This window comes from Ambystoma mexicanum, chromosome 4q (genome assembly GCF_040938575.1).
Source record: "Ambystoma mexicanum isolate Mex_15411 chromosome 4q, UKY_AmexF1_1, whole genome shotgun sequence".
Lineage (NCBI taxonomy): Eukaryota > Metazoa > Chordata > Amphibia > Caudata > Ambystomatidae > Ambystoma > Ambystoma mexicanum.
Window position 1 is genome coordinate 622359926 of NC_090928.1, and position 21540 is coordinate 622381465.

The 21540-nt window shown below is 44.1% G+C and overlaps 1 protein-coding gene across 1 annotated transcript in view; it reads right to left on the reverse strand.

Annotated features, from left to right (window-relative positions):
- LOC138467868 (actin-related protein 2) overlaps nt 1-21540 on the reverse strand; it is a 599885-nt gene that overhangs the window by 201102 nt on the left and 377243 nt on the right. Inside the window, exon 6 of the mRNA XM_069608160.1 lies at nt 11638-11787. Within this exon, the coding sequence (XP_069464261.1) occupies nt 11638-11787 (150 nt within the window). The remainder of the gene's footprint in view (nt 1-11637; nt 11788-21540) is intronic.

Consider the following 21540-nt stretch of genomic DNA (forward strand, 5'->3'; position numbering starts at 1 on the left):
GTTCTATGTTACATGTATATAAAGTAAGGGAATCCTAGTAAACATCTATGAAATTTACACTATGAAAATGTTTATTCAGTAAACAATCTTTGTTAAAGGGACGTTATGGTTCCAAGTAAAACCGAAAACCCCCTGAAATTCGCCAGTTATGGGAAGCTAAGCAACCATAACTCGCGCCACCACCGTGCATTGCTAAGACTAACACCCAGGACATCAGTATCCTACTTGTGATACCATGCCTCCCCTAAAGTGGGTATTAAATAGAAACAATTTCGATGTGAAAACCAAATGCACAGAAATGCAGAACCTTTCATTAATGTATCTATACAATTAATTACAATCTAATAGTCAGGTCTACATTTAAAAGTTAAACAATTATAGAAATTGAAATATTTAGCTTCAGCAAACAATAAAATTCATGTATTTTTAAGAAGTATTTTTAAATGTAGGTAGTGTAAAATACCCGAACAACAATATGTCTTAGTGTCAATAACATGTTTTAGTATTCACATTTTTAAATGACATGGGACTTTCATGTCGAGTTTTAAACAAGATGTTCTTGTCTCAATATTGGGGTGTTTATGAGTATTCCATACACATCAAATTGCTGAAGGCAACAAAGTCAAGTACAGACATTGAATCATCAAAGAAAAGTATCACACTCAATCCATATAATGTCTGAAAGTATGTACAAATATATAAACCTTTTGTTGAAAATTCACTGACATGTTTTGCAGAAAGGTAGAGAACACTGAGGGGTCAGAAATGGGAGACAGATTGAGTTTTCTCACAAGTAGCCATTATATTAACCAATAAGGTTGAGACAAACGCCTAGCTTTTACTAGCCTAACAAGGGTATCCCTACCCATCAAACTAAGGCTAAAGGAAAATGACCTAATGTCCAAAGATTTCTGTCCCTAACACTTATACATACCAAAAAATCATACAGGGATTAGTTGGCTGTACAAACTTCATAAAATAGCATTTTTATTACAACAAAGAAATAAACATAAATTATAGTAACCAGGGTTGAATTCCCTTCCCCTGGATCAATTCCAGATAGTTCAAATCAATGTCCAAAATTAAGAAAGTACTTTGTGGTGAGGTTTGCTTCAAAACATTCTACACTTCAATCTCAATGGGGAAAGTTAAGTCAACACTGGTTCCATTGTCAAGACTTTGGATTTCCAACAACAACAGATTTTGTAATTTCTTCTAAAAGGATGCAGTAACCACTGACAAAATATTTCACACTGATTCATTTGCCCCAGGCAATGCAGATATTTCCCTCCCCATTGATAATGGTCACAAGGAGGGCTTCTATTCTGCCATCTTTTGTTTCCTTTAACTGCCTTTCTTTGGCTTACGCAATGCTGGTTATGTTCCTGTTCTTCAAATGATCTTTGTAAATCAACTTCACTTTGTGTCTCTTTAATTACCTTTCTTTGGCTGAGGCAATGCTGATTTACAAAATATTGTCTCCTTTTGGCTTTGACAATGGTAGCAACAACGTTCTTTAACTCAATCTCTCTTAAGATAATAGTTGCGCTCAAATAGTTTCAATTCAATAGTTTGGTATTCAAACGGTTTCTATTGAGCCAGCGGTCGGCTTCGGAGCACCCCAGGGTTTCCTGACACAGGCAAATTCACCAGTCTTTCTGTAAATCTCTGCTGGACCTGCTGCTTCTTCCTCTCCTTTTGCCACACAGGCGTGTGAGTAGGTGAAATCTACAGTATCGTTCTGACAGCTCTGGTAAGCTTCCTGTTGTTCGTGCCTCCTGTAATTGGAGGCCTTTCTGCTCCGCTCGCACTCCGGTGAACGTCACGCACCGGAGCAGCATGTAGGATCAGGAGAGCTTCTCTCTCCCACGGGACAGCTCCTCTCAATGTTGTTTCCCCCTGTGCATACTCTGTATACAGGTTTCCCAGACTTCTGCCACTTCAACAACGCAGCATTTCACTTGCAACGCAGTAGCGGGTCCAGCGTCATCTTCTCCCTTCTGCCATGGCTTCACGCTCATGGCCTGCACCTGAAGGGGCCTAAAATATTCAAATGTCCCGCTCAGGTGTGGGTCATCAGAGCCACCAGACTGCACATTACAGCTCTGTACCTCTGAGCCCCTCTTCCTTGTCTCAGTACCCAGGACATTATGGGACTTGAAGTCCCTAATGTTTTTCACTTTTATGTCAGGATGTTCAACTTTACAATAGATCATTAATAGGGTATGATCATTAGGAAAGTTATTTAGAGTATTCTCCCATTCTTCCTGACTTGAACCTCCCCTCATGTGATCCTCCCATATAATAACACCCCCAGGATCAGGTAGCGGCTGCCTTTACCTGGCCACATGAGAAGGGGACCAGGCCAGGGTTTCTGGGATGACCACCTCTGATTCATCGCAACACCTATCGGACACTGATGCATTTCACCCTGCCCACTGGATTTTGCCTTTGATTAAATGTACCAGAGTAATATTTTGGTTGAGGATGTAAAAGTCTTCTTAGTCTCTATTCCTCTCATACTCCATTGTTGTTATCCCTGTAAAGGGGTCAGGAACAGAACGCTGTAGCTGAAAATTACAAAAATGTTCTCAGGAACATGAGCCAAGACAAACACGGGCAGGGCCTCCAACGATCATGTTCCCGGCTCGACCCGCCAGACCTTTTATCGATGCGATATCCGATTGTGCTACTACGAGCGAATATGGAGGGAGAGTCAAATGGATGAGTAACTTATACTTACTCCTATGTCCTGTCTTGTATTCTCCATTGGGAGAGGAAATTATAAAAAGCACTCTACCCATTGGGATGACAAAAATAAGTATTGTGAAAAAACTAATGAAGCTGTACAACAAAGATAGTATACAGAACTGATCATAAAGTTTGGCTTTGGAGAAAGCTGCTCCGTAGGGCGACACCTTTTGATCCCAATTTGTAGGCAATGGAGAATCTGGTTTAGTACAATTGTATTTATAAATAACAGGGTGTCGCAGGTCTCTGGGTTAAGACGGTTGTAAAGCCTAACCGTCACCAAAAAGTAACGTAGAAAAAAGTAAAGAGACTCAGGACTCAGCGCCACCAGTGTTAAACTTCATTTACTTGTGTTGTATCGTTACACAGTAAAATGGTTTGATTAAGCCCATGAACGATAACATGTTTCGGCTCTTTCAGAGCCTTTTTCAAATCAGGGCCGAATTTCCAGTTAATCAATCCGTAAGACTAAATGTCAATTGAGTATTGTAAAAGGGGTCAGATCCCCAGAACTAAATCTAAGTATGGTGCACAAAGAAAATCACACGCATTGCGCGTGTGATTTTCTTTGCGCACCAGATTAAACTGTCTGAATTGGTATTCAGATAAGCACTCTAAACACAGAGATCCTGCATGAATCCATTTTGATATAAGGCTTGGCTAGGTCTGAAAGGAAAGCTGAAACCATTGTCTAAAATGCTGTTCAAAGGATTAATATCCATACTCCACACCGTTGGCAAAACCTAGTTGCTGCAATATACTTTTCAGGTGAATTTGTTTCCTTGACACCTTCAAATCTGATGTGTGGGTTGTCTGCCAATAGGCGGCATGAATCAAGTTCTCATGGACAAGGCTGCTACTGACATTGGCTGGTGGGATGGATGAAGAAAAAGATCCCAGCTGGGAATGAAAGTGGCCGGTCAATGAAAAATCCATAGAGGGATTTAAGCTAAACCTATTGGTGCGGAGGAAGTGCTACAGATTGAGGAGGAGGAGGAGGTGGTGGTGGTGGTGGTGGTATTGAAAGGAGGGGAGTATGTAAACACTTGTGTATGAGCGTGTTACGAATAAAATATATCATATCATGGAGAGAGAGAGCAGATAGGGGGGAATGGATCCCAAGCCTACATGGGGTGTGAGAGGATGGAGAAGGAATGAGCCCCTGGCAAATGGCCATGAAGGTGATTGAGGAGTCAGTAAAGAGAGGCAGTGAATATGGTGGGGAAAAATAAGAAAGCCCCTTAGGAATGAGCCTACTGAGGTGACAAGGAAGCAATTTGAGAGTGGGCTAGATGCTGTAGATCCAGGACCCTTGGGGAGGAACATGGCAAAGAAGCTGCATAGCAGCTGGATCAACCTCCTAGCCTACCTCGCCATGAGGAAAAGCTTTCGGCCATTTGGACTTTTTAGACTGTGCCGAGTCAAAGGGTGAAACCATCATCAGCCAACCATTAAGAATAGAGGAAAACATGAACCAGGAAGAGAGTATCAAAAGTATCAAAGACAAGAGACAAGAGATCAAGGATTATAACTGATATTGGTGTGAGAGGGGGAAGAGACCTGATTAGACTTTTTGAGAGATGTTTTTATTGGTCTTGGAAAAAGACACAAACTCAGGTATTGCCATTCAGGACCATCACTTGCATGTCTAACGGCCCAACTTAGTGCTAAATCCCTAATAAATAATTTTGTGGAACCCAAAAATATGCCCTTAGTCTTTGTGAAGGCAACTCAGCTTCAATAAAGGAGCGAATTACCTCTGCACAAACATGATCATCGTTGCGGTATTACATGAGCAGTATTTCCAAATGCAGCAATAATGCATGTCCCGATTGGAGTCACAATTTTGGGCCTTCAAAATGGGGAATATTACCTACTTTCGCTGCATGACACTAAATCATGCAGGCACCATTACCATTACAGCATGCAGTAATGGTAATTGAGTTCGATGTATTTACCATAGGTAATACAGCCAAACTCGTAATGAGGTCCTGTATTTAGCCAGAGGAACCTCTGTTTCGCCCCCGGGATTTGCATTGAAATATGCTGTACAGGTCCACCTTCGCCCTAGAGTCAGGTCAGTGGTAGCTTTCTGAGGCTGTACCTCATGTTTTCTTGTGATATTAGAGGAAGGTGGATGCTTGGCAAAAGCACCAATATAGGGTTGTGCAATATCTTTGAGTAAGCTTCTCTGTGTTCGATGACCAGTCATAAAACCCACGTGGTTGGGGTGCTCATGAGCATAAGGATGGGTTTCACCCGGCTTATTTGCAACATGGGGCTTCAAAGTCTGCAGGTGGAGGACCGAGAAAAATCTGTTGTCAACGCTCAAGACCCACCTTCAAAGCACAGACAGAAAGATTGTCACACCAACACACAAGTTATCTGGCCCGAAATATTATAACCAGAATGTTCAGCATTGAGTAAAGCTTTTCCACACAATGCGCACCTTCTAAATCCTGGCCTGCAAGGCTTGGACACGTGGAAGGTCTGAAGAAGGAAAACAAAGATAATTTACAGAGCAAAGCAATGTGATACTCCTTCAACATCCACAGAGAGAAGGCTAGAGAAGCAAGCATTCATGCGGAAGGTGGCAACACCAAAGCAGCGGTGCGCATGCTTCAATACACATCTTTTGAATTTCAAACAGATGGTGCGTAGTATGTTCCAGTCAGGTCTCCTTCCCAGGGACGGCATTCCAGGAGTATAGAGGAAAGGAATGGGACATAGGAGTACAAACATAAACCACATTATCAATAAGTATTTAAAATATTTGAGATAAGTTAGATTTTATTTGTATTACCTGGAATGATTCCACATGCTGGTTTGGGAAAAGCCTATTTGAGATCATTTTGCTTTTCCAATAAAGCATCTGCAAATTTGCCAATATTTGAACATTTCGCTGGAGAGTGGCAGCTTTCTAATCGGGGGTAGCTAGTTGGCAGACTGACCACATCAGAACTCTCTTTCAACAGCTTTCTTCCACAGACCTTTTTACTATGCCCACCCCCCTACCATATGAACAAATGTTGTTGAATACACCAAAACAGTACTAACAATCTAAATTGCTTTTAAGCACACTTTTTCAAATTGGTTGCTAGAGGCAAGCCTTGTGTACAAATTAAGTAGGTAATTAATAGAGCCTGGAACAAGATAAGCAGGCTGTGTAGCATACAAAGGAATAACAATCACCAAATGACAGAACTGTTTCTGCAATAATTCCTAGTGGAAACATTCTCAATAAAGTCAAAAAGAATGAGATCATTCTGCCATGTGATTTTGTACTCCTGGAAAGTCTTCTGCTACGACAATTTTGTTACTTCATATACATCACTTGAATGTTTTATGAGACTATGGAAATTTGTGAGGAACGTCTTCCTCCGTTTGTTGATGTATAACATTGCGATTTTGTTGTCTGACCCGAATACACGTATTATATATATATATGTGAAAGAATAGATATTAGGGAGCACTTCTTTCAACATTTCTAGAACAGAGATATGGAATGTTACCTGGGAGGTTAAACACACTCTCTGGGATTGCAGTAAATATGCAACCCAAAGACCGATGGAGATGTATCGATTATAGCTACCTGTGGAGTACGGGTTAAGAAAGGTTGTCCTAAATTGAGGCATTCAATCCATTTTAACTATTTGACAACATTTTAGTTTACAACCCCTTTAACTTCCCGGTCCCGATTACTTGTTACTTTCATGAAAAGGGTCATTCTGTATTGGTCTCATATACAATCTTGAATTGGGCTCTAGACTACTTTCAATGCAAGCAACTTCAAAGACTGAAAACCCTGGGGCCTGTGTCCGGGATGGCTTCAGACCTCACCATGGACAGATATGCAAAAACCTTTGATGTATGAATGTGAGCATCTACAATTGTTTTTCTTTTATTGAGAATTAGTTCGGACTGCTTCAGATTGATGTGACCTTAAAATTTAGCAAACGTAATACTGTTTGTAGGGTGTCTTCAAGGCATCTCCCTAATATGTTTTCCTTTGTCAGCCCATCATATAATACATTTATATATGAAGCCAGGTCAGAAACACTTTGTGAAAACTCTCTGTGCAAATTGATGTCATGAAGCACTTGTAGGCCTGCAGGCTAGTTGGCGCTTTATAAAAACTCTATAGAATAGTAGAATTGAATATAACTGGAGAATTGGGAACTGCTAATGTTTAACACCCACCAGAGATTGTATGTACTTTGTGTTCCGAGTGCTATGAAATATGAGTTTATGCAACCTAGAGATCAGTATTTGTCATGTAATGTAATCTCCAGCTAGCATAAATGGAATGACTTCCTGTAATGTTTTCATCTTGAATTGTGTATTTTAGCCTATAATAATAAATAATAATGTATTTCTTATGTAGCACTACACGCCCATAGTATTCAAAGAGCTGAAATAACAGAAGACATTATTATCCTACAGAGTGACCACAGGAAGGATGAATGGCTGAGTTGATCCAGGCGGGACTCGAACCTGCTTGAGCACTTAGCTCTCTGTGCTATCTGACCGGCCAAGCGAAAAAGTAGATTCATGGAATAGAATTCTGTCCGCTATCAGGTATTAGAACCTACTTACCAGTGTTTTCCCATCTTCTAATAATAGTTATAGAAGTTGAAATTGTATTCTCTAGTTTCTCACTGTTTGATAAGTTTTGACCCAATAACCAGTGCAACGAGTGTCTTACCACCAATCCTTTCAGGAAAATATTTTCCCATCATTGGACAAAGAATCTCTGCCTCTTACCCCCCCCTCCCCCACCAACGACGTGCTGTGAGTGGAGGAGCTTGTAAGCCATTGCGGTTTCAATTGAGGTGCTTCTATACCTGAAACACCTCTAAAAGGGCTATGTAGGGGCTGGCAGGACATTGTGATGGACAGAAAGGAATATGCATAACCCCGATTTGGGTGACCCTGTCTGATGTGGTACTTACCACTAGCAGTTCTTCTATGAGAAGGCAGTGGTATTATGCCGGTAAGATGGCTCTGTTAAGGGGTTAAGCGCTCGCTGCTGAAATCTGTGTGTAATCTGCGTCGCAGGTCCGAATCCTGACAAGGTCAGCTCTACCTTTCATCCTTCTGAGGTCGATAAAATGAGGACCAATTTTGATTGGGTAATGATTGTATATAAAATCTTCTATGTAAAGCACTTTAGAAAAAAGTGCTATATAAATAACAAGTTTTTTTTGTAATTAATCTGTCACAGTTAAAAGTCAACCTTTCACCTAAATCTCACAAAACAAAAATAGCAAAAAACATAATTATCAAAGTACAAAATGCACAAATCATTATATAAAAATAATGTCCCAATCACTTGAAATCAAAATATTAAAAACACCTCATAATACATAAATTATATCATAAAAGCAATTACATCATTGCAGATATATCTGTGGGCAAACCTCAACAATTAATTTTAATACGATTAATTGTATTCAAGAATTTGAGAACTTCAATCAATAAAGCAATTTCCACACCAGAACTCAGTCTGGCCCAAAATTCCTCTGTATTCAGCCATTCATCATGATCCACAAAATTAGAGAAAAATAGCTCCTGTTTTCTTGGAGTAAATAGCTCTAGTACCATTTCTCAATGGTATTAGAGCTGATTCCCCTAGTTTCCAAGAAAAGCCATATGTTTTATTTAAACATTTATTAAGGCAAATAATGTTAGATTTTCTTGGATTGATAAGACAAGGCAGCAATTAGTTTTCAAAAATTGATTAGTAGAGTTTTGCCAATTAAAGTTACCTTGATTAGCAAACACACCTTTTTGATCAGCAATGTTGTACTATTTTCAATGTCACCAGAGGTTATTTGTATTTAAGACATAAAATGAGCAACAAATACAGCATTTTTGTGTACAGCTGAAGAAACATTAATTAGATGAGCATCTATAAAATGGAAAGGTTAGCTGCCTGGAGCCCAACAGATGTGATAAGTCTATGAAAACAGTTTTCACTGCAAGGGGATGCAGCTGTGTGCACTCGGTGTTGCACAGGGCAGTGTCCCCTTTATTATATGCTTGTCCCAGTATTTGCTGTGTAAAGAGAAGTATCATGAATTTAAAAAAAAAAAGAAATTTAAGGAAATTCATAGCCTGAGACTAAGCATGTAGTATGGTGTTGTGGCAGGCTTTGCCATCATTTATATCTACTGTTTTCATTATAGTGTTAAATACCACGGTCAGTGGACCGCCGGGTAACTAACTGCCCTCAAGCCCAAGCCAGGTAGGCCCAGGTGCTGCATTCCAGGCCTGTGTGACCATGAAAGCAATATGTATTGCTATTAGCCCTTTCCTTTAAGGGAGTCATGGTTTGCACAGGAAGAGAAGGTGAGCCAGAAGGTGTGCAGCTGGGGCTGGGGGTTTTAGGTGTGGTACTCGAGTGGAGATGCGTCTGAGGCACCACTTGCAGGGACAGGTTGGGTAAGTAGCACTGCGGGTCGGCATGAAAGGCGTAAAAGGCGGTCAGCTACTTGCAGATTCTAGATTTGCTAGCAGCAGGTGCTAATGTATAAAGCAATCAATAGTATAGCAAAGTGAACCTGGAGGCTAACTACAGTGTATGGTATTGCAGTAGATCTGTGGATGTAAAGATTGGATGGAAGTATTGATCACTATTTTGCATAAACATCTAGCCCACATTGTGTATTCGTTATGTAAGAAAGGTACAGTGAGCTAAATATGGCCGCAGACTCTAGAGTGGGTACCATCCCATAGAACAGGCCATTTTTGCCATGTTCGTTCTCAAAGAGGGGTGCCCATGACAAATTTTTTAAACCAAGAATAACGTCTTCTCTTTTTAACCAAAAGCCACGAAATAAGTTTGAAAAATAGGTAGAGCGGCACAGAGTGTAATTATGATACAACCAGATGATAGGTGTTTAATCATAAATCACTGTGCCTCCATTATGAATACCATGTGAATCCTCGAGTTCACTAGATGTAGGCAATTATAGCATACTTTTTTACATGTAAAGCGTGATGCGCAATGCATTGTATGTACTTTAACGATGTAGTAAAAACTAGGTGAAGATGGCCACTGGTGATATTTATTTTATTTATTTGCTCTTAAACTGCACAAAGCGTAGTGATAGCCACATTAGAAAATCACGTGATGTCTCAGTGTTCTGTTTTCAACGCTCATGATACGCTTATAAATTTGCCAGTTGAAAGGAACCGAGCATGTATATGGATGGCCATAATTATTGAGTAAGACACTGCCATATAGCCCTGAATATTGGTTGAACATGATGAGTCCTAAGATTTGTCGGCTTTCAAATTTTGGTGACTCGTTCTCTTTCGAATTTCTGTCTCTATAGGAATGGCTGACAACTATTGATCTATTATTGATCTATCGAAAACCGTTTGCTATCTCCTTTAACTATCCACAGAATACATAGAGAGATAGGAAACAACTTGGCAGTGGGGAACATCTGCTATGAATGATGGTAGCCAGAAAATTAAGCGGGTCCACCAGTGAGGTAGATAGCAGAAGATTGAAGTAAGTACCTGCAGCACTGTGAGAATAAGGATCATATACAGTTGTTTGGTTATGTCAATATGGTGATGAGACGAAGACCCTGGATCTAAGAGGTGTTTTTTGCTTTCAGGGAAAGGTTGGATTGAGAAGTACCAAAGGAGTGTGGGAGCCCTCTACTGAGAACGAACATGGGTCAGATACCATGTTCTATGGAATTTCTTCCTCTCAGGAGAGTCTACAACCATGTTTTAGCTCACTGCACCATTCACAGAGGAGAAATATCCATTTGCATATCAGTCTTTGTCCCACCCACAGGGGCAGTCCACCACCGAAATGCTAGGCAAATCTCCTCTGAACCAGACTACCATCAGCAACCCCAGACACGTTCTTCAGCCTAGTCTTGCCCCATCAGCGAGGTGACGCGGAGCCTCTCTAGGACACAGTGAGCAATCTCCATACCAGCTCTCCATACCATTTTGCGCAATAAGAAAAGCGATGGTGGTAAGCACTCCACAATTAATTATTTTGAAAAATGAGATAAGTGCTTACAAACAGGAATAATTATAGCCGTTTGTTTGCTTTGCAGTACATGGGTCACATAATTGATACCATTGGCAAATAATTGCTAGATTAGCTCGTCATGTCACATTAATGGAGTCATCGGGACTTCAGTTGCATAGTCACTTATTATTTTTTACACATTTGAGTTGTATCGCATTGCCTTGGTTGCGGTTTGTTGTTCTATAAGACCCCTGAAGATGTGCCTTTAACATTTGACTAAGATTCAGATTATGAAACATGTTGGGCTAAGTGAGCTACAATGAGAGTGGTTACAATTTAAGTATGTGGCAAGATATAGCTACATACCAGTAGCTCAATGACAAGATTTCAGAAGTAAAGTGTGTTCCTTGATTCTAATAGGACGTTCAGATGCACATGTTGTCTTTATGGAGGAATCATGCATCCAAATAAAAATATTTTGCCACACGCTTTTTATACACAATAACTTTATGTGGAGCACAAGTCACTTTAATGTTTTTTATTGATGCTTCATGTTGTTCAAGAATTTGAAATTAACATTTGAGATAAATATACATAGGAACACAGGATTTGGATCTTGTTTGAATGAGTGATGAGCATATATGCCTTTACCGAATAGGATAAATAATACCTTAAATAAGCAAAGTTATTCAGTATCCATTGTTATGACACACACGGACTGCTAGCATTTGAATATATTGTGTTTATTGGCGTTTACCAGGGGTGACCCTCTCACTAGAATACCCTGGTGTCTCGGTATATCGGACGCCCACTACACTGTTCAAACTGAACCAAATAAATTAAAGATCTGGAAGGCAAAAAAGTAATGGAAGCATTATACTCACTGTGTATGACTCCACTAGTACTGTGGTTTCCAAAGCCAGCTTCTGCTCCTGCTCAATGTTGTAACCGACATAGCATAGCTTTTCCTTCATCATGCGGACAGTTTCAAAATCAGCAGAATGATTAAAGGCATATCCTCGTAGTAAAAGCAACTGATAGGAAAGAGAAAACAAGGGTTTGCAGTTAATACAGTTTTAGCAACATGGAAGATGTAATTGTGCTTGGGAGAGTAGAAAAAAGAAAAATTGCATACAAGATTATTATAGCGACACATACTCATTATCTACATGTACTGTTTGGAATGATAGACCTTTAAGCTAGCTGAAAGGCTTAAAGACAATACACAGAGACTACTGCAAGTTTGAGAATTACATGCATATTTACTGCGGGACACAGTAACGAAATCTTGTGCAATTTGTTTATCTGATACATATGTCATCTTCCCATAGATTGACTTACTTCAATGTTATGTTATAAGAATTTATTGAGCGGACGTACGCTGAAGGCATCATGGCGCTAGAGGCAGCTAGCAGAAACGGAACAGGGAGGAGAGCCATTAGAATAATAATGTTTTCAATTTACGTTGAAACCAGAAATGATCAGCAGTGCTCCGCAGAGCCTGCAGAAGATTGTTCTAAGCATTATCGGCTACAGTAGAAAAGGCACGACCACCTGAACGAGCCAGCCTGTGCCGGGGAACCACAAGAAGAAGGGCCGATTCAGAATGTAGGGGGTGAGGGGGATGTAGTGCACACATTTTGCTTGAAGATACTCAGCTCCAATACCGTAGAAAGCTCGGTGGACCAGACACATAGATTTAAACATGACACAGGCCTCTACGGGGAGCCAGTGCAGTTGCCTCAGTAGCAGGGACATATGAGGGCCGGAGGATAGATCTGGCAGCTGCATTTTGAAGGAGCTGCAGACGTTTATTTAAATAAAGAGGTTGGCCCAGATAAAGTGAATTACAGTAGTCCAAGCTACTCAATACCATGGCAGCCACCACAGGGGCTTGGCAGGCCATAGGGATAAAATGGAGTACCTTCCGTAAGATCCGAAGTTTGAAATGACCAGCCTTGCATACTGCTGCCACCTGTTCTTCCATGGCCAGGGAGGCAGAGAGTGTAACGCCTAGATTTCCGACCGATGATACTGTAGTGCGTAGAGATGCCAGATGTCAGAGGTCCAGAACCGCTGGGGGGAGGATGTGCCGACAACCAGTACCTCAGTCTTGCCAGCATTGAGCTTCAGCCAGTTGGATGACATCCAGCTGCCCAGATCCTCCAAGCATTTCCGCAGATGGGCAGCAGTTTCAGGCTGAGTCACGTCAAACCGGTCAATGATCTGCGTGTCGTCAGCGTAGGAATAGTAGCGGAAACCATGAGATTGAAGAAGAAGTCTAACGTAGACATTGAAAAGAATAGGGGAGAGTACCGATCACTGAGGAACCCCACAAACCAGGGAAACTGGAGAAGAACGGAAAGGAGGAAGAGAGACCAACTGGGAGTTGTCGGCAAGAAATGCTGTGAACCAGTCAAGGACATGACCGGCCAAGCCAGCGGTGGACAGACGAGAGATCAGGGTCAATGCGCCTAGTTGTCAGAGTTGATCCAGAAAACAGTCTCTAATACTACAGATCAGATGAGTGGCAGTTATTAATGCTAAAACCCAGCAGTGGAGGTAGTTCCACACACTTGCGCAATCTGAATGACACAGGGTCCAGTAAGATTGTTGTTTTGTCCTCCCTCTGTTTCCCCCTCCTTGTATTGTCGCGCCTAGAAATACTTGTGTACAGGAGCGTTATAAATGACTCGTACCATATCATGGAGGCTTCACTGCGGAAGATGTGGTGGGGCTTCATATAGGTGCTGCATATAAGCAGCACAGGATTTCAATTCTGCCTTACTTCCTGATGCACACATGCAAGGAAAAGAAAGCAACTTAGCGAAAATGTCAACCAATCAAAAGTCAGGCAATCCCAATTAAGAATAAGGGAAGTTGGGGGAAGGAATGAGTAATTTGCAATTTCCATCCATCAAAAAAAAAACGTACAGAAGGGAACTTCCTCATAGAGAAAGATTCAACTGCAATACAGAGCTCAGAAAGAGGACAACTAGGGCTCCGGAAATTACAATTTTAAAATTGTTACTCTAACCACTACACTTAAAATACTCAGGCATCTGTATTTCAAACAATAAACCATCTGAACTAAATCATAGGGCCAAAATTAAATATCACCTATGCTATTAAATTTGCCACGAAGGAAAGGTGCCGGAGGCTGAAGGGAAAAAAGCATCTTGCTACAAAATATTAAAAACCTAGCTAAAAACATTGTATATAAGAGGGAAGTGGACTCATCCAGGTTCTACTTTGAACAAAAAGACAAGACCATGCCCATGAACACTTTTTGACTGAAAGATCATATTAAACACAAAGCCTTAAATGGAAAGAAGGGTCACTAAGTAACTTGGTGCATTATATTGTCAAAACCTAAATGAGGTTAAGGAAGGGAGGATAGCTCTCTGGCATCGTGCAGGTCTTGGAAGCAAGACCACGCTGAGCAAACACAGGTTTGAATCACAGATCCGCGCTTGAAATTTTTTTTTTTGTTTTTTTTTAAACAAGCGCGTTATAAATAACCTGCACTTCCACAAAAGAAATCAATTAAACTAGTGCCTAGATACCTACGGGTTATGGGTGCTGCAAATAAATGCAAAAAATAATTAAAAATTTATTGAAAACAAATCTTGTTGAACGTTGGTCTCCTAAATACATTGCATGAGAAGGTAAAATATAGTTGTTTAAGACTGTGGGCCTTATTACGTGTTGGCTGGTGCGGTATTAACGTGTCAGTTATTACATATACCGGCACGTTACTGCACCGGCCAACTACGAGTCTGCCGGTGGGGTGCAGGAATTACTTCCAGCAAAGAGCTGGAGGTAAGTCCGCCACCCCACTGCCAAAAAACACCAGATTACAGGTGCCGGTAATACCGGCACCTGTAATACCGGCAAATCCCCCATGAGGCCCTATGAGACTCCATGAAAGGGGATTAACACTGTCACCAGACACTCGTAATCTGGCTGTAATGCAGCCAGACCAAATGCCGGTAACAGTAATTCAATATGCTGGTGTCCTGGCGGATTTACCGCCAGGATACTGGCAAAGTTGTAATAAGCCCCTACATGTTGCTGAGTGTGAATCACAATCTATCTATATTCTACTCGGTCTCCTTCGCTCCTTCATATGAGGGAGTTAAATGGTATTAGGTCAAATTACCTTTTTCAAAAAAGCAAAATTAAAAAAAATGATTTAGAAAGACCGCTCTGAGACTGCACAGAGCGGTCTTTCTAAATTTAACTGTCAGCCCCTGTGACGCATACAGGTGCATGCAAGGGCTGACAGGCATGCCAGAACCGGAAAGCGGCCACGAGGGAGAGCGGGAAAGTTCATGTGAACGTTTTTGTGTGAGTTTTTGTGTGAGTTTTTGTGTGTGCAATGTTCAGGGGATAGTCTTGGGAGGGGAGCGAGGCAGCAGTGGCTGAGAGGGCGGATCCGGGGGGGAGGTGAAGACATTTTCTTTTTTCTATTTTTGTAGGCCGTCTAAAATCAGCCACAAAAAAAAAACAGTCTTTTGGATAGGCGACCCACAAAAAAAAAATACATTTAAAAAATGACAGAACCAATTAAGTTGCTCGAGATAAGCAGAGCAAACAAGAAATTAAACTCCTTGTGGATCTTCATCAAAATGGCTCAATTCATCCCTCTGATTCACATTGCTCAAAAGGTAATTGTAGTGATTTGGGATCCCAGTAGAAATTAATAACTGACAAATTAGGGTACAGGCTTTAAGAACCAGGGACGACTCCACACAGGACTTTTGAAAGCGACACCCCAGTTGACTTATTTTGGAGAAAGATTGTGAACTGTGATGAATCTTATGGTGTCCTCACTCCTTTCCCAGCGGTGACCTCTCCTCATGTGGCCAGGGAATGGCAGCCACTACCTGATCCTGACCCTTCGATTATCTATATGAGGCAGAGGCAACCCTCAAGGGAGTGACATGACATCATTCGGTGAGACGCGGTATCCCCACCTATCAATGGACCCTAACTCCCCCCCCCCTTCTTACAACCCTAAAAACAATCTCTTGCCTAAATGACTCATGGGTTGTACTTATCCTACCATTCCCCTAAAAAGTACTTGGACGACGAAGAATAGGATTATCCTGAATGAAGATCACTTTCCCAGTACTGTGACGAGGAAGATCCCCAATAGCTCACAGTTATAAGATCATTACTGTGATGAGGGGGAAAGATTGAGGAATGTGGATTACATGTAAGAACAACATACAGCAGTCTAGTCTTTGCCAAAATCCTATTGGCCAGAGCCGGTATAAAAGCAAGGACAGACTCAGGAAGTGTGGGAGAGGCCCTCCCTGGAGGACCTGGCTGCAGCAATTGTTTTTTGTGGAAGAAGGGACCTTGGACTACTGTTCCAGAGGAGGGAAGGGGGAACCATTGCACCCCAAAATCCTGTGGAGAACTGGGGAGCGCTGGAGGAACCCAGGGAACCGCTGTGGCCCCCAAAAAGGGGGAGAACCCTTGGACATCAGCAGTGTGCCAGAGTGAAGCTGGAGACTTCCTCAGTGGGGAAGTGCAGCTGAAAGCAGGAGTTCTCCAGCTCACAGCAGAGCAAGGTACCAGCAGCAGCGCAGGAGTCCAGACAGCTACAAGGTGAAGAGAGGACAGCCCAGTGAGCAACGCACTTTGGAGAGGCTAGCAGAAAGCAGGATGTGAGGAAGCAAGTCATGCTTCCTGAAGGCGGCAGAAGATGGGATGCCATTCAGAGTACAGACGCTCACTGAAGAGAAGCCATAAAGAGAAAGCTGGTGAGCCCAGGGAAAGAGTTGGCACACTGAAGCACTGTCGGGCAGTGCAACAAAAGCCTTAGACAGTGGTACTGGGGTCTGGGACCCACAGTACAAACTTGGGGAAGACCAAGAAGGGTCTGGGACCCACAGTACTAGTTTGGGGAACCAAAGCCTGAGAAGGATCAAGAGGAGAGAAGGAGAAACCCTTACCTTGTGTGAACTTTGCAAAATCACAATAGTTACGAGTCTGGCACTCGCAACCAAGGGAAGCAAAGCCCGAGAGAGATCAAGGGAAGAGAAGGAGAATCCGTCACCTTGTGAACTTTGTGAAGCTATAACAATTACGAGTGTGTTCATATGAGAAAGCCCTGGCAGGAGAGTATACCAGGCAGATGAAAGTTGCCAGAATGTTTATATGAGAAAGCCCTGGCAGGAGAGTATACCAGGCACATTCAAGTTGCAAGTGTGTTCCCATGAGAAAGTCCTTTGTCGAGGGTAGAACCGATAAGAAACCGAACTGTGTTGAACGAAAGTGGCAAATGGCAAATTAAGGAAAGTTCATAGAACTGTTAACATTTTAGGGGAAAACCAGCCGCAGAGGGGTCCGTCAACACGTGGCTGCTCAACTTGAGAGACTCTGGTTGAAACCACTGATACCAGTAGGCCTTAGGAGAGCCGCCAGTAAACGGTCAAATTGGTCATAGAGAGGTCTTGCAAAATCCTCTGTACAGTCGAAAGTCTTTGACCGAAAAACCATTGGAAAACTAAAGAAAGCGAATCCTGCACAGTGAGAAAATAGAAGAAACTGTGAGGCTGGGAAAGGCAAACCTGACGGAGGGTTGTCTGCAAAGTGGAACAAAGCATGATGCCCCACTGAACATTGTGTTGACAAGAGGGAACCCAACAGAGGGATGTCCACAGTGGATTGTTTAAAAAGACATTAAGACATTTGAATGCAACAGTTGAAATCTTTTGGTATAAAAGCCATAGTGAACCCGACGGAGTGAGGCTAGCATTCGAGAAGGGTCTGAGCCCGGAAGAGGGGGATCCATGGGTGAAAAGCCATCACCCAACAACACATGAATGAAGCAGAGGAGGTCTTTAGAATACAGGCCGTAGTGAACCCGACAGAGGGAGGATGGCATTCGAGAGGAGTCTAAGCCCGCTAGAGGGGGAACCTGACATTCGAGGAGCCTGAGAGTACGGATGAGAGGGACCCGGGGTGAATACTCTTCATCCTAAAGTGCAATCAGAAAGAAACATTAGTTTGTAATTTTGAACATATCAGTCCCCCGGAAGCAAGAGATTTACCCACCGAAGTTCCTGATATCGCTAGGAACCTCTTGTGGATTTGAGCCCGGAAGAGGGGATTCAAGGTTGAAAAGTTATCACCCAATGCACATATGGAAAGAAACTTTGTTATTTTGAACACATCAGGTCCTCGAAGGCAAGAGACTTTTTGCAGAAAGGAGACTTACCCACCGAAGATCCCGATACCTGAGAAAATAACTGTAGTCTTGTGCTGGGAAAGCTCGAACGTGTGCTGTGCTCCGGATTCCCGCCTTGTCCCATGCTCAAAACGTGGGGAAGGGAGACCCCGGCTACCACATCCTGATTTATCATTTGTGAACACTTCTTTCTTTCTTGTGATCCCTATCCCACACTCTTTGTATTTTGTTGTAAGGATTGGCAATAGGTTTTTCTTAGTATAGGCCCTTTTCTTGACAAGACGCCACTACGACTGCCTTATTATTAATTGATGGTCGTAGCTTGCTCCCATCTTAGATTTAGGTTTAGATAAAGCGTCTTCCCAACCTACCTCTACAGTTTAATAAGCACCCTTGAACTGTGATCACTTGTGTCTGTCTTAACTGTTGCCAGCATGAGTTCCTTACAATACCTGTTTTGATGAACAAGAGAAACGCCAGTAAGGAACAAGTTACTTACCTGTAACTGTTGTTCTCCAGCATGGGTCTGGCATGGATTCACATGCTCATGAATATTCCCCGTCGTCAGGCTGGGAATCCTCGGTAAAGAAAAATCAGTATCAGTTTCGTTTCTGATCTGTCTTTCGCAGTAGTAACCAATCACTGATCTCTGCGTCATACTGACCACAGCCAATGACTGCCATCTCCCTAAGCCCCGCCTCTGGCAGCCATCTTCAGATTTGGTAGCACGTGAAGTGCCAGTATGACCAAGTGAAGAGCCGCAGAGGGGTAGGCGGGAGGGTTCGCATGTGAATCCATGCCAGACCCATGCTGGAGAACAACAGTTACAGGTAAGTAACTTGTTCCTTCTCCAGCATGGGGTCTGGCATGGATACACATGCTCATGAATAAAAGAATACATAGCAGTACACACATGCACAACCACGGGAGGTGGCAAAGGCTCAACATTAAGCATTACATCCAAAACTCAACATTAAGCAATTCTTACCTCCTCACCAGGCTCACCTTAGGCGAACAGGTTGCGCAGCACTGCTTGGCCGATCCTGGACTCCTCCCTGGAATCCCGATCGACGCAGTAGAATTTCGTGAAGGTGTGCATCGACCTCCACGTAGCAGCCCTGTAGATGTCCAGCAAGGGCACACCAGATAGCAACGCCGTGGTAGCTGCGATCACTCTGGTGGAATGGGCTCTCGGACAGCCAGGCAGCGCTCGGTTTGCCAACCGATGACAGTACATCATACAGCCGAAGAGCCATCTGGAAATGGAAGCCTTCGAGAGAGCCTTCCCCTGACTGACAGGTCCAAAGTTCACAAAAAGTTGTGACGTCTTCCGAAAACTCTTTGTGCGGTCCACATAGAACTTCAGCGCTCTAGCCACATCCAGCGAGTGCAAAGTCCTTTCAGCCGGCGACAAAGGCGACGGGAAGAAAACAGGCAACACCAAGGGTTCGTTGAGGTGGAAGTCCGACGGCACCTTGGGCATGAAGGAGGGGTGCGTCCTGAGCACTACCCCCGTGTCGTGAAAAGTCAAGTACGTGGGCTTGCAGGAAAGGGCCTGGATCTCTCCCACCCGTCGTGCGGAGGTGATGACCACAAGAAACGCTGTTTTCCACGACAAGAACTTCAGAGGAGCTGAGTGCAGAGGCTCGAACGGAGGTCCCATGAGCTTGGTCAGCACCACGTTGAGCTCCCACGCCGGGGCCTCCACCAGCGGGAACGATCGATCTGAACAGTCCCTTCATGAATTCTTTCACCAGACGATGAGACCACAAAGACGTCCGTCCCGTGGTTCTGGTTTATCGGGAGATCGCAGCAAGATTAATCTTGATGGAAGCGTGCGCCACCCCAGCCTTGGCCAGCGTCAGCAGGTACGGCAGTACTTGAGGAGCCGTAATCCGTAGAGGGTTAATCTTCTGTGCGTGGCACCAGACAGAGAACCTCTTCCATTTGTGTCCGTAGCATTTAAGAGTTGAGGACGCCCTGGCCTTTGCAAGAACCTCTCTGCAGTCGGCCGGTATGTCGTAACCTCCAAACTCTAACGCTGCAGGAGCCAGGCCTGCAAGTTCAGCGACTTCGGGTCATGATGGATGATGGCGCCTCCTTCCCTGGAGAGAAGATCCGCGTCCACGGCAGCTTGATTGACGGGGACGCTGACAAGTCCAGAAGGTCCGGGAACCATATCTGCCTCGGCCACGCAGGTGCGACGAGGATCATCCTGCACCGTGATCTCTTGAGCTGGTTGATGAGCCGGATCAGCAGCGGCAATGGAGGGAACGCATATAGAAACAGGCCCTCCCAGGGGAACGAGAAAGCATCGTCCATGCTCCTCCGCTGGGGAAACCTGCTGGCGAACCTCCGGCACTTGAGTTCGTCGCTGTCGCGAACAGATCGATCTGGGGTGTGCCCCACCGTCAGACGTGGCGGTCCACTAGATCCTGTCGTAGTTCCCACTCGTGGCACAAGCGCAGCTCCCTGCTGAGCGAGTCGGCGATGGTGTTTTTTATCCCTGCCAGATGAAACGGCACCAGAAACATCCCTTGGGCGACGGCACAATGCCACAGATCCTGAGCCTCCTTGGACAGGGCTGGGGATCTGGTACCGCCTTGCTTCCTGATGTAGAACATGGTGGTGGTGTTGTCGGTGAAGATCCTCATCACCTTGCCCTTGAGGGACGGAAGAAAGGACCTGAGGGCCCAAAACACTGCCCCGAGTTCCAGGACGTTGATGTGGAGGGACTTCTCCGTCGGCAGCCAAAGGCCCCTTACGTGCAGATTTTCGGTGTGCGCTCCCCACCCTTCCAGGGAGGCATCCGTGGTCACTGTCTTCTGGTGGCCCGGGGTCTGGAAGTCCATGCCCGCCGTCAGATGCGCGCGGGTGCCCCACCACCGGATCGCTCGTCGGAAGCCCTCGTAGAGTGTAATCCTGTCCTCGAAGCTGCCCGTCGTCTGGATCCAGTGAGCGTCCAGGAACTCCTGTAACGGGCGCATCATTCCGAGGAGGGACTTGATGGACCTCACCCTGGCCTCGTCCGCAACCAGCATCCGCTGCACCTTGCCCAAGATGGCACTCGTCCTTTCCTCCGACGGAGACGCCAGAAGCGCCAATGTGTCGAGCTTCGCTCCCAGAAACAGTGCGTCTTGAGCGGGCACCAGGTGGGACTTGGCGTAGTTTATGGAGAATCCCAGGTCCGTGAGTAGTTGGACGGTCCTCGCCGTGTGCTCCGCGGCGAGCTCCTTTGTCTTTGCTCGGATGAGCCAGTCGTCCAGGTAGGGGTAGACGTGGATCCCCTCCAGGCGCAGCCGCACCGCCACCGGTGCGAGGCACTTGGTGAACACCCTGGGTGCCGACCTCAATCCGAAGGGAAGGGCTCTGAACTGGTAGTGACGCCCTTGGACCACGAATCTGAGAAACTTTCGGTGTCCCTTTAGGATGGGGATATGGAAGTAGGCATCCTCCAAATCCAACGACGACAGGAAATCGCCCTCCTCCAGTTGACCCAAGACGTGCTGGAGGGTGACCATCTGGAACTTCTGTGCCTTGATGAATTTGTTCAGTCGTCGTAGGTCCAGGATGGGACGCCATC